This window comes from Fusarium keratoplasticum, chromosome 4 (assembly GCF_025433545.1).
Source record: "Fusarium keratoplasticum isolate Fu6.1 chromosome 4, whole genome shotgun sequence".
NCBI lineage: Eukaryota > Fungi > Ascomycota > Sordariomycetes > Hypocreales > Nectriaceae > Fusarium > Fusarium keratoplasticum.
Genome location: NC_070532.1, coordinates 5,087,009 through 5,101,425, shown reverse-complemented (window position 1 = coordinate 5,101,425; position 14,417 = coordinate 5,087,009). Strand labels below are relative to the sequence as shown.

Sequence of the window (14,417 nt, the reverse complement as noted above, 5' to 3'; positions counted from 1 at the left end):
GTGAGTAGGTAACAGTAATGCGAGCGAGCCAAGCATCACTTCTCACAAACGGTCCCGACCGTATGATACGGCGGGGACGGGCTGCGTGTAAATCCCGTCTTGTTAGTCAATGCGACGGTATGTTGGGGAGCATCAATTATGGGTGCAGGATCTTGGGGTGATCAAGTTGGAGGGGAGGGGGCAAGCTGAAGATGCGTCAGGACAGAAAGAGGAATGAAGCAATCCTGGACAGCCGGTGAGAGTGGCGATGATGGATGGGCAGGAGTTTTGAAGGGCAACGGTCTGTGCTTCTATTCTTGTTGGGAAATGGATGTTGGATGGCAAATCGACAGCTCCTCTTCGGGGAACCTTGAAGTCCGCCATGCCATGCCATGGCCTCCGACTGTTGCAGCTGGGGTCGTATCATCGCAGGGGATCTTGTGGTTGGTTGGGGCAAGCAGGCTGCAGGGGCTCTGTCTGCCTGGAGACTGGGACTCATGAAGAACCTTTTTGGATGGGGAAGCTCTGGATGTGATTGATTGATTGCTTGCGTGTGGGATTGCGCCAGATGCGCAGAATCCATGCAAGTCTGCAGTACCAAGCTCCAGGACCAAAAATTGCATGTGAAAGGCGTTGGCGCCCATGTATGGTGTACTTCTAGACAGTACAAACGTCTTGGCTGTGGTCTTGGCTCCTCGCTTGGCCATAACGCTCCGCCAGCCAAATTATGTGCGTCTTCTGTTAGCACGGCACAAAAACCTCATGATTTAGTCTTTTATGGTGTCGCGAGGCGTCCCAGCTAACCACCTCGAAGCGATCTAGTGCCGTGCGAAGCGAAGAGCTGATAATAATGAGTGACTCTCACTCAAGCGAGCGATGGGCCTGGAGAATTTAGCTGCCGTCGGTCGGCCGACGGGGGCATAGCTCAAAGAGCGAAAAAGGCGAAAAAAGACGAATCTGCCCCACCAGTTGAAGCTCACCAAGACGCGATTATTGGAGACGAGCTTTCCCCCCTTGTTGTTGGAGGTGAAAAATTTTGGTCCAAACGATTCAAAGAGAGAAGAGAACTGGCCCGTGCGTTTACTTATCTCCTGGTCCCGGAGCAGAAACGGCAGATAACTGCAGCCCTGGCAGCACCAATTGAAGCTATATCCTTGCCCATAGCACTTTTATTTACTTTTTCTTTCTTTTTCGTACCACAATCAAGCTCATCTCATCCGTGGGGCCCTGACGCATCACGATCTAAGAAAACTCCACTTAAAGGGCAGGCGATAGAACGATCAAAGTCCATGACAAAGAAATGGCCAATGTTAGGGTCAGACGGGGTATCCCCATATCATGATGACAAGCAGCAATGACAAGCCCTGACTAAGCTGCCGTCGTGCTACAGGCTCGGGGTCGGGGTCCAGAGACAATTTGATGGATGCAGAAGCGACACTCGTTTTCGTCTGGGGCAATGGCTTGCAGCGTTAGGCGGGAAAGACAACCGCCATCGTCTTCCTGTCTGCGTCTGGCATTGGATTGGACATCCCCCCGCGTCACATCAAAATCGTCCGGTCTGGCTCGCGGCGCTTCGACCTGAGCCGAATTCCTTCTCCTCCTCCCCCCCTGTGTAACTGTTTACTGTTGTGTTGTGGTCGCACAAGACCTGGGGGATCGGCGTGTCTCATAAGCCAATCCAATCCGTTGCCCGGCGAGGACGCCATTATACCAAGCCACCGTCTAGCTGACAAGGACCATGATTGCCGGTGAACTTGTGTTCAGACCTTCATCTTGTCAAGTGCCAGCCCGGACGAGAACTCGGTCCTAGACCCTTTGTGGCTTGGCGCAATCTGTGGCGGGAGGTGCTCAGGAGACTTGAGACGAGACCAGTCACTCTCTGTGAGCCCAGCATTGAGCTGAGAGACGGAGATGGGGGCGTCAGGTAACAAGCCACGAGCGTTGAGATCGCATGGGGGGCTTGACGGGGGCTTGCCCCAAACAGCAAGCCCATATTCCACGAGAGAGGCTCAGGTCAAACAAACAGACAGACAGACAGACTGTCTCTTCCCCATCCTCTCTGCCCCCCCAGACCTGGGCGCCTCTCAACGGTGGGCGCGCAGGCATCCTGAGACAGCACGGGGGAGAAACCCGGACATGGCCTCGGCGTGGTCATGGCATGGGACATGGATGATGCTGGGCAACAAGAAACCTGAAAGCCAATTGCAGAGGGGAATGTCTAGGGTTTGCTGCTTCTCGATCACCTCTTGGATACGTATACGAACACCACATCTCTCGACTCTGTGTCAGTCAATTCATCCAATCTCTTGGTCGCGGCCGAGAGACGCGATTGCGTGGTGAGACAATGAAAGAATGAGCGCGTGGTTTCTGTGACGACCTACGTCATTGAAGACGACGATGGGTGTCAGTTGACATGCATTGGGAGGGTTTCAGCGCGATTGTCTCCTTCCCCTCACTTGTATGTGTCTCCCTCTCGTGAGCTGCCGTGGGATGGGATGTAAGGCGAGTAAGCGAAATGTTTCTGAAGCAATGCATACTGCCCGTCTCTGTGCAGGAAGCAGTGCGTGAGCTTCCAATGGGCGGCTACCATGCGTCTCTTTGGAGGAGGAGGGCTTCGGCTCGCCTGTAGCAGGCGGCGACTTGTTCACCAATCAAGCACAGTGCCACGGAACTGTGACCTGTGTACCACTGCGGGCGGTGCTTCTGGCTTGCAGTGATGCATGCACATTTTACAGCGGCCTTGCAGAGAGCGAAAGGATCCCGTCAGCAGCAGCAGCTAGTAGCAGATGGATCTGCCGGTACCATGCCAGTGGCCCCCATGGGCTGGGCAAGGGGGGGAGCCTTCTGCCTTGGATGTTTTGGACTTTTTGACGACCGAAGAGACAGGGAGGGAGGTTTCCGTCCATCGGAAACTGAACTGAGGCTCGAGGTGGAAAACGCCATGGCTTTCTGCACCTGGCATGTCGGTGAAGGAAGCTTATGTACCATCCATCTTCAATTCCCTCTCTTGAAAAAATACCCTCGAAAGTAAAGATGAGGCCATCAAGATCTTGCCGACTTTCCTTCTTTTTGCCCCCCTGCTCTTCTTTCAACGGCGCGTCCGGAACCAGCGGGGCGGAGAGCGGAAAGACGGAGACGCACGAAGGCGATGATTTCCATGGGATGGGATGTGCCTGAGCTTCTCTCATCGGAGTCTCCCACTGTGCACTAGGGTATCCACCTGGAGATGATTTTCCCACACATACCATTTTTTGCAACAATCCATCCCACGCCTTTAGCTCAACGCCCTTCTTTTTTCTTGTTGTTGTTGGAATGACACCCATGTAGGTAATTTGATGGGAATTTTTCGCCTCTTGAGGCATCTCGAGAAACGAGTAGATCATCGTACATCACAGCTCGGAAGAATAATACCGACTCCTCATTCTCCTTCTTCTTCTGTAATACCCTAAACGTTCCCAGATCATAACCTCACTCAATCTCACTCACAAATGCACACGCCTCTCACCGATTGCTTCCAGATGCACACACCCAACGTAAAAAAAAAAAAACGACAAACCACCCCCCACCCACACTAAGACATGGGTCTGTCTCTCTCTTGTGCTCACCACCAAGAATGCACCTTGGCAGAGAAAAAAAGATGGGAAAAGCTCAGACCAGGGGCGCGCGCCACGACCGGGGTTTGGTTCTTGGGAGTAACGAGCGACCACCATTCGATGATCTGACTTGAGGGTTTCACGCCTTGGAAGAAGACGCCATTTTGCGTGTTGTGTCGGGTCGCCGTGGTCGCAGATTCATTCATTGCCCTTCTCAACCCATTCACCATGACGACTGATTATTCCATCTCTTCCTCTGCTCTAAACTTCTTCTTCTTCTTCTTCCAAACTTGAGAAATTCTCCTTCTTGTAGACTGCCACAGTAGTTTTCATCGTCATTCTTTTTTCTTCTCCTTTGTTCCGGTAATTGTGGCGCCGTCTTTTGGTCTTCTATCTTGCTATCGCCAAAACCCGACCCTTCCATCATCATAACACCACCACTCCATCGCTAATTGTGCACTAAAAAATCACCGACTGTTGCTTTGCTCTGCTCTTCCGGCGCATCCTCAACCCCTGGTCGCATTGGATCTCCGCCTTTCCTGTCGCCATCCATCCATCCATTGGGTCCCATCGCATCGCATCGCATCGTCGTCCCCATCAATTCTTTTTGGAGATTCGTCGATACGATACTGATTGTCCGCTCATATCATTATTTTCTCCTTTGTTCTCGCCTCCTCTGACGTTTTCTCGACTCCAACCATCCCACACTATCCGCACGCATACGGTAACCATCAGCATTTCGGGCATCATACTTCAACGTGCTTGCAGATTAAATTCATCATCTACTGCCGGGTTCTGAAAATCATCAACTCTGGGCGTTTGTCAATCGTTCCCAGTCGTCTGCAACCAGCTGGTTTTGGCATTTTGCCGCCGCCCCATCTTCTCAACTCATCAACCATAAGAAAAAGCCTCCTCCAATCTTGTCCCCAACTGTAAAGCCTCCCACCTCAACCGGACACTGTCGCCGCCGTCGATAAAGAGGAAGAGAGGAGAAAAAAAAAAACCAAACCTAACCAGAACGTCCAAGCGTCTCACGGCGTCTGCACTACAGCGGTATGATCCCACCCCTACCTTGAACGCAAACCCACCAAGCCAAACCAAACCAAACCAAACCAAAGCCCTCTCCCACCCCATCCCTGTCCCCATCCCATCCGCCGCTCGCACTCAATCCTGCTCCCATCCCATCACACATCCCTGCCCTCCACTACCACCCATCCTGGACGCCGCCAGACGGCCCATGCCTACGCGGCTCTCAACCTTGTCGTGCTAGTCCATGCCGCTCAGGCCGGCCCCGGCGCCTCAGTCCTGGTCTCTGCGCGCGGCGAGTAGAGCACACAGGCACTCAAAACCACCTGCTCCCCGCAGGCCATCTTGATCTCGTTCAGCACCTCCACCAGCTTTCTTGCTGTCCATGAGTTTATGACTGACTGACTGATTAACGTCCAGTATCAGCAGCCTTTTTTCGGTTTTCTTCTATTCTGGTTCTTGTTTTTTATTGTTGTTTCTTGACCTGCATCTCCATCCTATCTCATCCGCACCGCCTCGCTCGTATCACTCCTAATCTCGACGACGCCTTTGTTCTCCCCCGAGTCGAGTCCAACGATACCATCCCTCCGGACCACTTCCTCCTGTCTGGAACCTGCGGTGCAACCTGATTGTGATACCTGGCAACCTCAATTCCTCCTGCCTGGGGTTTTTACGACTACGCGGCTGCTGCGCTTCACGGTCTGCTCTGTTGCTGGAATATTGCCAGAGCACCTACCGTGTCGCCAGTTTGCTTCAGTTCCTCTTACACGCGGTTCATGTAAGTAGGCACGCACAGAAACACCAACGCACCACTCGCACTCCATCAATCGCCTCGAAATTTTCGATGAATATTATTCCCCTTCGATGATCTCGTGCTTTTGTCCTAAATTATGCTTCGCCACTCAATTATTCATCCTTAAGCATGCTGCTGACCAGTGCCTTCCTAATCCTTAGACCCGTCTCGATAACCTCCTTCCTCCTCCTTCCCGCATGCGCTGAGGCCGCCTACCAACACCACAAGGCTTCCATTCCTCGTTGCCTCATCATCCCGATCAATTCGCCTCAGCCCTCGCATATTATTCACCTCCACGTGGTATAGCTCCTGGCAACAGCTTCCACGGAATCCTTCCTCTCCCCCCTTTTCTCTCCTCCTCCCTAACTCACATACCCGCATTGGGAATGCCTTACACGCCGCCCTCAAATCGATCTCCCGCCTCGTCAGCCTCCTCGTCGCCCGTTGCGAGCCGGCGTTCCTCCCTACAGACAGGGACCCGACCAAACCTCCCCAGATCCGCCTCGTACCTCCACAAGCACCGACGAACACCCTCAGCTTCCGCCGTCAGCGATGGATCAACGGGCACGCTGACACCCCAGGGCACATCGGAGGATCTCAAGAGCATGGGCTCGGCCGTGCCATCCAACGTCCGCCAGTCTCCCCCCCCGCTGACGGACGACCGAGCCATGCCCATGGGTGCCATTATCTCGCCTCCCGACTCTGCCTCCTCCGGTAGCGATGACGAGGAGCAGGAACCCCAGATCCGCGGCCGAAAGCTCGACAAGGCGCTTCGAGATGCCGTTAGCCAGATCCCCATGCAACGATCAGCATCCCCCCAGAGATCGCAACCCACACAAGAAAACGGCGATAGCCAGCCTCGTCGGAAAGACAGTGTTCACCTGAGCTTCAGCACAAGCGCCCTGGGTGACCTCGCCAAGGCGGGACGCAAGATTGGACATGTTCGCTCCGTCACTGAGCCTCACATTTCTCTGACCAAGTCTGCCGATAACTCATTGTCAGTATCGGAGGAAGAGACCGATGAGGACCTGCAAAAGAAGCCTCAGATGGTGCGAAAGAAGTCGGGCGAGCTTGTTCGACCTGCACTTCGCCCCCCCTCCCGACGACGCCCCTCCAGCATGCCTGGCACCCCCGTCTTCTCCAAGGCTGTCCACTTTGACTCACACCTTGAGCATGTACGCCACTTTCTGCAGGTGGACCGCCCTCTTGCTGTGAGCGCTGGCTCTTCGCCCATCGACAGCTACGAGAGCGATACCGAGTATCCCTTCCCTGGCAATGGCCAGCAAAAAGTGCGGTCGCCCCCCTACGAGTGGGAGATTCTCACATCCAACTTTCCCCACGACAGCGCCACTCGCAGGTCGTTGCCCGTGCGGCTCGAAAAGGTGTGGCTGTCCAACGACCAAAAGACGCTGCTAGGCTCGGTGGCTGTCGCCAATCTCGCGTTCCAGAAGTCGGTTACCTGCCGCTTCACTCTGGACTACTGGAAGACCACCTCGGAGGTTGCCGCTGACTACAGCCACGAGATCCGCCCTCGGGAAACACCGTTGGGCCACGACCGGTTTACCTTTTCTATCAAGCTGGCTGACACGGCTAACCTCGAGTCCAAGACTCTGTTCCTCTGCGTCCGCTATGCCGTCAACGGACTTGACTACTGGGACAACAACGACTCGAGCAACTTCCAGATTGACTTCCGCAAGAAGCATCTTCCCCAGAAGGGGAAGAACAACTTCCAGGGCGCCTCTTCCCGCCCAGTTAATGGCCTTCCCCGGAGCAACCGACGCAACGGAGCCTCAACGGTGCCTCGCCCCAAGTCGATGCCTGCTGGCTTCGGCGAGTTTGGTGAGGATGCTAAGCTCAGCTATGACCAGCCCATCCACGAATATCTCGGTGAGTCGGGCAACGGCACCTCGGGTCTCCGCCTCAAGTCCAAGTCAGCGGGCAACCTCGCCAGCGATAACATGGCCAAGGGCTTTGGCTCGCCCAGCGGCCTTGCCTTCTCTAACCGCTACGACTTTGGCGCTTCTCTCAGCGCTGCCGTCCAGGCGGCCAAGGATTCTGGCTCCAAGGATAAGGACGGGCTCTACATGAAGGCCAACGTCCGGAGTGCTAAGCCCACTCTCCCCGTATCGACGACTCAGCCCTCGACACAGGTTCAGAGCCAGACGGCCCACGGGGCGACCTCGCCCAACTCAACCTTGTCCAGCTCCTCGTACGAAGAGCTGGTCAACAAGTACTGCTTTGTACGTGCCCCCGAAGTGCGCCCTGCTTCACCCGCCTCTGGCCCTCGTCCTCCCCTCGGTCGCCAAGATGGTTTCACCCTTCACCTGGATGTACGGGATGGCACGATAGGCCGGAAGCGCAATTGAAGAGTTGGTTACTGACAGTCATTGATGTTGCAGTTTGGTTCAAAGCAGTCGAGCCCTAACATGAGGGACGGTACGCTCAGCGGTGCTCGCTTTGATGGTTCTTCTGGAGGCGCTGCTGCTGCCCCTGCTCCTCGCCGGAGCAACGTCACGGCTCTCGGAAGTCCCAACGGCAGCATCCATCACGCCGGCCCCGCCGTTCATCATAGTCTTCCGCTAGGACATGGTGTCTACCACCCTTCTTCGGCCCCGTCGACACCCAAGGATGCCTTCCAGGCAAGCGCCGGGTCACCGACACCGAGGACATCTGCCTCGGCAAGGTCCGCCTCGCCTGCCTTTATGACATTTGACGGTACGCCGTCGACCGATGTTTCCTACCACGTCCAGCAACAGATGATGATGGAGCGGTTCCCCTGGACGGGTGACTCTCACGCTGCCACAGCAATCCGAGGATAGTATCGCGATGCCGATTGTGAATCGAGCTTCATCCTCTGAGACGAGTCAACCTGCAACACACTTACCACCAAGAGCAGCTCCAAGACTGTAGTGCTATCTTGGTATTCTACCAATGACTGTGGACCACCTCTTCAACATGGCCACATCTATCAATCCTCCCTCCTGTCTGTTTGATTCGAGACAGCACACACTACACACACACTGTGGCTAGCCTCGGAAGGGTTACTGGAATATGTTTTTACGGCTTACGGCCAGCAATGTTTGGCGTTTACGGTTTCGGACTTGTCAGCGAGCAAGCAAGCAGCCTGGCATGGCGTGCCGGGCATCCGCATTTGGAGTTTTGGGAGCTGTTTCTGTTGTTTGCCATCGAATGCGCGTTGTTGCCTTTTCCTTGTCGCCTCTGATTTACTCTCGTTGTTTTTTTAATCCTCGAACTTTCTGGTCATGTTGGTTGGCCCTCGGTCTGGTTGGCTGCTCTGCTCACCGTTGAACGGTCAGAGACATCCATACTTTAATGTGGTTTTGAGTGAGCAGCAAACGGAAGGGTCACTGCGATGGAACACGTCGAGGAAGAGGCTTATACGGAGTCGGGCGATGCAATGCCATGCCTGCTTAACCCGCGTCAAGATGTCTCCTGGAGCGTTGACTTGACTGCGAAGACTGTACACGGCGCAGGGAAAGGAAGGATACGGGAAGGGAAATGGGACAAAAGTTTGCTTCCCTTGAGGAATGCAAGGGATTTTGGGGAGTAGGCCAGACGGATTGATATACACTATACAAGAATGCGATGCATGCAAAGCTGAAGAGACTATTTTGCACCTCATTTGTCCTCGATGATTGCCAGTGTGAATGTAGTGATGGTGTTGCGCGTCCTTCAAGTGCCAAGGTCTCGGCCGACGCCGAGTCTCGAACCGGGCTGTGCTGAGGGAGCTATGGCCTGACTCCTGACTCGCTCAAGGCCCCGGAACTGCTGGGCTGAGTTTGAGCTCTGATTGGCCGGTTCGCCGGACTTCCTGGATGGGCTTGGTGGTGTTGATCTTGATCCCACACACCGAGCGTGCCGAGTGTCTGTCCAGGTCAATGTGCATGCGGATCTGGCTTGATCTCTTCAGCAACATCTAAATTCAATGCGAACTTGGTACAGATGTGTTCTTGCGTCCTGCTATGCGGTCATCTTTGCCATCCCGCGCCGGCAACGGACAATAGATGCACTCCGTACCGAGTGTCCTCCCATCCTTCTTGGTCAATGCAGATCCCTTAATTGACTTGCTTAGCAGGCATCCGTATAGTCCCCGACCAACCTCATCTGGGGTTTCACGACCAAGAAGCTCATTGGCGGTGTCGCCAAAGAATGACGAGTCCAACACCAAACTCTGGGGAACGTAGAAAAGGAGGATTCTATGAATGGAGTCAACTGTTGATGAATTCATCGGCCAAGCCATGACGGGATGGATACTGTGTACGCGTTCTGTTGGAGGTTTTGTTTTGACCGAGGGAGGGAGACGGGATATAAACAAGCTCTGCTTCCTGCAGAATGAAGTCAAATCACCAGTCCTTCATTAGTATCAAATTCTATTCATTTGTTTTCAATCTGTCATGGCGCTTCTCTCGACGCTTGTCCTCTCTTTGGGGGCTCTAGCGACTGCCCAGCAATTCGTCTCTCCTCCTCAAGGTCTCCAAGTGTTGCAATCGAAGCTCTTTGAGGGAGCAGAAATCTCGTACAAAAGGGTAGACTCACCATTGAAGCGAGATTCAGGAGATATTGGATGGTCATGTACTGATAATTCGTCGTTCACAGACATCCATATGCGAGATCACTTGTGGCGTCAACTCTTATAGTGGCTATGTGACTCTCCCGAAGCATCTACTCCTGGATGCCAAAGACTGGGATGATGATGTGTCTGCACACCTCTTTTTCTGGTATTTTGGTAAGTCGCAGAGAATCCCCTCTTGCTCAAAGGCTTTGTACTCAATGGAAACCTCTTAAGAGTCTCGAAATGATCCGTGCAACGCGCCAACGTCGATATACCTCGGAGGAGGACCAGGAACAACCTCGTTTGACGGCGCGTCTGGTTTTCCATGCCTGTTCAACCCTGACGGAAACTCGACTACATTGAATGGATTCCCCTGGAACAACAATGTCAACATGCTGTATGTTGACCAGCCCATCGGGACCGGATTCTCTAACGCAAAATTGGCCAACGGCGCTTTGGATGTGCTCTCCCACACCTTCACCCCGTCAGAGGATGGTCAGGTTCCCGGGGTGAATGCTACGACTTTTCAAGCAACTCTCGACGCTAGACTCCCTGAAACGGTCCCGAAAACTACCATGAGTGCTGCAAGAACCTTTTGGGCCTTTGCTCAAGTTTGGTTCAACGAGGAAGTCGACGAATGAAGCTGGACGCTGCTGGGTTACTGACTTTGTCAAGGTTTCCAGAATGGAACACGAACAGTGATGGGATTTCCTTATGGACTTCATCTGTGAGTGAGATCGAGTTAGTCTGCTCGAAACTGACCATCTCGGTAGTATGGCGGCATGTACGGACCACACTTCTTTTCCTACTTCCAAGACCAAAACGAACTCATCGAAAACGGAGCCCCATCTCTCGAGAATGCAACGACCCTCAACCTCGCAACTCTAGGACTCGACGAACCCGGCATAGACTACCGCGCCATGATAATAGGGTATCCGACATTCGGTCACAACAACACCTACGGAATCCAGATCTTGTCGGAGGAGGTTTACGAGGAGCTTATGGCTCAGATTGTGGCCCCTGACGAAGGATGCTACGCTCTCATTGATCGATGCCGTGGGTTGGTGTCGGAAGGCGATCCTGAGAGGTTTGGGACTAACGAGACTGTGAATGAAGCTTGTGTGGAGGCGACGAACATGTGCTTTGGAGTTATACAAGGCGCATATGGAGAACTATCTGATGTGAGTCCAGAGTTCCGTCACCGAGAAGGCTCATGAACGGTGCTAACATCCATAGCGCTCTCCCTTCGACGTCACTGTTTCCAACGTCACAGTTCTCCCATGGCACTATGTGGACAACTACCTCAACCAGGCCTGGGTACAACAAGAACTTGGCGTACCTCTCAACTTCACTGCCGACTGGGGACTCATCGCCAAAGTTTTCCTTGGAGAAACAGGCGACCCGATGATTGGTAGCTTCACCACACTGGAAAAGGTGATCAAGCGTGGTGTCAATATAGCCATTGTTTACGGTGATCGAGACTACCGATGTCCTTGTTAGTACCCAAAAGCATCGCCACTTTCTGATACTGACTCTTACGTGCAGGGTATGGCGGCGAGAATGTTAATTTGGCCTTGAATTTTCAGGATGCCGAAGGATTCCGTTCCGCAGGCTACGAGTTCATCACAACAAACTCGTCAAGTAAAGCCGGCTTCGTACGAGAACACGGCAACCTATCCTTCTCAAGAATTTTCCAAGCTGGCCACGGTGTCCCAGCCTACCAACCCGAAGTCATGTCTAAGATATTTGAACGAGCCATATTTGGTCGCGATATTGTCACTGGCAAGATCAACATGGCGCAGAACGGGAACTATAGCACCACCGGCCCGAAGAGTGTGGCGGATGTGAAGAATAAGGTAATGGAGGCTCTGGAAAACATGTGTTTTGTTCGCCTGCCAGAGAGCTGTACGGATGAGCAGTTGGCTGCGTTGGCCAATGGGACGGCCGTGGTGAATGATTGGATTGTTGTTGAGCCTCGAGGGAAGAAGCCTAAGCCAATGCAGCAGCATGAGGATAAGGATGAGGATGGTTTTTTCTAGAACCTACCCTTGGTTTTACAGAACTGTTTCTCAGTTGATGGGATATCATTCACTACTAGCATTTGCTATCTGAGACAGGTACAACATCTACTTGAACTTGGACAAATGGCCAGGGTCTTGAAGGTTGAAGATACGCTCCTTTCGTTTTAGAAATATCATTTATAGACTATTCATAATTACACAGCACGGTGGTAACAGCGATTACTCTTCTCGCCCTGAGTGAATGGACCTGCCGAGCTCCACTGATTTACGGATCTGATGGTCAATCGAAAAACATGACATCACGTATTTTTAGGTCGAGATCGAAGCTAACGGTCTTGGCGGTCTCAGAAACCTCAGGGCTGTGGCCATACGAGCCGGATAGATCCGTTATTGAGTAGGTATAAAAGAATGTCAGTATCCTAGATGCTCTAGAGAGTCATTCTAAACACCAGCAACTGTTTCTTTCCTCAAGTCCAACTATGAGCTCTTCGGATTATCCCCTCCGCCAGTCTGGCATATATCGCAACCTCCCCACCTTTGATCCAGCAATCAAGAACCTGTCGGCTGTTGTGTGTGGTGCCAATGGCATTTAGGGTTTCAACACCGTCCGCGCTTTGCTGGACTCTCCCGATCGTTGGGCCACCATCTACACGCTTTCTCGTCGCCCTTTATCCGAGAAGCAGCTGTCTTTGATACCATCTGCCTTACAAGATCGTATTAAGCATATCCCTGTCGATCTCTCCGACAGTCCTGAAAAGATTGCTGGTGACTTCGCCGAAGCCGGTGTTCGCCCTGATTACGTCTTTTACTATATCTATGCTCAGCCTTCTTCTGATGGCGAGTCAGGCATGGACCCAAGATGGCACAGAAGTTGTTCGACGCCAATGCTCCCCTGTTCAGAACCTTCCTGAAGGCTCTTGAAATTGTCCATATTGAGCCCAAGCGGATTCTCCTGCAGACTGGTGGCAAGAACTACGGGATGCACATTGGCCGTGTGCGTACTCCGCTTGTCGAGTCCGACCCTCAGCCGCGCCATCTCTCCAACAACTTCTATTACGCGCAAGAAGACGACCTGAAAGAATTCTGCTCCCGCCACAGTACGGGCTGGAACGTCGTCCGTCCGGCGGGTGTCATCGGAGCAAGTCCCAATTCGCCTCTCAACACCTTCTGGCCATTCGCCATCTACGCCGCCATCCAGGCACGTAAAGATGAACCTTTAGAATTCGGAGGAACCTTTGAGTCCTGGCAATTCGAGGCAGGTCACTCGACAGCAAGGCTCAGCGGTTACCTCTCCGAATGGGCAGTGCTGGAGGAGAAGTGTGTAGATCAGGCGTTCAATGCCATGGATGGGGGCTTACTGAGCTGGGATCGCTTCTTCAGTGAGCTGGCTAGATGGTTTGGTGTCAGCAAGGGAGTTGTTCCTCTCAAGGTGGACGACGAGTTCACAACAGCTATTTCTCTAGCTGGAGGTGAGCAGGCGCCGCTGGGCTACGGACCACCACTCGGCTTGGACTTGAAATTCTCCCTGGCCGAATGGTTCAATGAGTCAACCAACAAGGCGGTGTGGGAAGAGATCATAGCAGACTCTGATGTTACGGCAAATCCGTTTGCCGATGGAACTGCAGGACAGATGATGGGGGATTTTGCATATATAAGGTTCGGCACGCTCTCGATGAACAAGGCACGTCTGTATGGATTTTCTGGTTTTGTGGACACTTGTGAGAGCATTTTTGAATCTTTTGTTGATATGGAGCGGCTGGGACTTCTTCCACCTATGAGTGTTTCCACGGCTAGGGCTTTGGTGTAGGCCGGTATCGAATCTTGATATCTGCTTTAGACAGCATATAGAAGAATTTAGCAGGTCATTGATGTTCTTACGGCCTGGGTAGAACCGGTGATGGGCCTCCAGACCCATGGCAAATAACGTGCATACTAGGCCACGAATCTGGGCGCCTCCTATTTCCCTTCTTGCCCGTAATCCTGAGTTGATGCCACTTTAACCTGAGCCCGCCTGAGCTCATCCTGAGTCTGGGCTGAGGCCGGACTGAGCGTCGGGAAGCGTTGTTCTTCAACCACTCTTGGCAGCGAGGAGTGGAAGGCCGAATCTCTGCGGTATTCGGTATACCCAACTCACCTGAGCTCTATAAACATTCCAAAAAAACCGAATCACATTGAAGTACAATTCAGGCGATGCCTCCAGCCGCAGCCTTCCCCGCGATTTAACTCTAATGATGTCGCCCCCGCTCAAGTTAAGCAATGTTTCAGTTCAGCTGCCAATATTTACGCAACTTATCACACGCTAGCGGAATGTGATATCTGTTTGTGGAGAGCTGAATATTGACAAAAGCATACATGCTTGATCTTTAACATGAGCTCAAGTATATGAGTAAGGGAACAGACGCATAGGTAGATTCTCTGTATCATGCCAACAA

General features: G+C 52.9%; 2 protein-coding genes across 2 annotated transcripts; both read left to right on the top strand.

Annotated features, from left to right (window-relative positions):
• Positions 1 to 5,777: 5,777 nt before the first annotated feature.
• On the top strand, positions 5,778 to 8,210 carry NCS57_00659500 (CBM21 domain-containing protein; the record flags this gene model as incomplete). Its single annotated transcript, XM_053056478.1, has 2 exons — positions 5,778 to 7,721; positions 7,791 to 8,210. The coding sequence occupies 2 exons, from the start codon at positions 5,778 to 5,780 to the stop codon at positions 8,208 to 8,210; spliced, it is 2,364 nt and encodes a 787-aa protein (XP_052915433.1).
• A 1,596-nt stretch (positions 8,211 to 9,806) lies between these two features.
• Positions 9,807 to 12,003, top strand: NCS57_00659400 (uncharacterized protein; the record flags this gene model as incomplete). Its single annotated transcript, XM_053056477.1, has 6 exons — positions 9,807 to 9,938; positions 10,009 to 10,138; positions 10,199 to 10,473; positions 10,738 to 11,145; positions 11,201 to 11,459; positions 11,510 to 12,003. 6 exons carry the CDS (start codon positions 9,807 to 9,809, stop codon positions 12,001 to 12,003), a joined length of 1,698 nt encoding a protein of 565 aa, XP_052915432.1.
• Between the last annotated feature and the right edge of the window lie 2,414 nt (positions 12,004 to 14,417).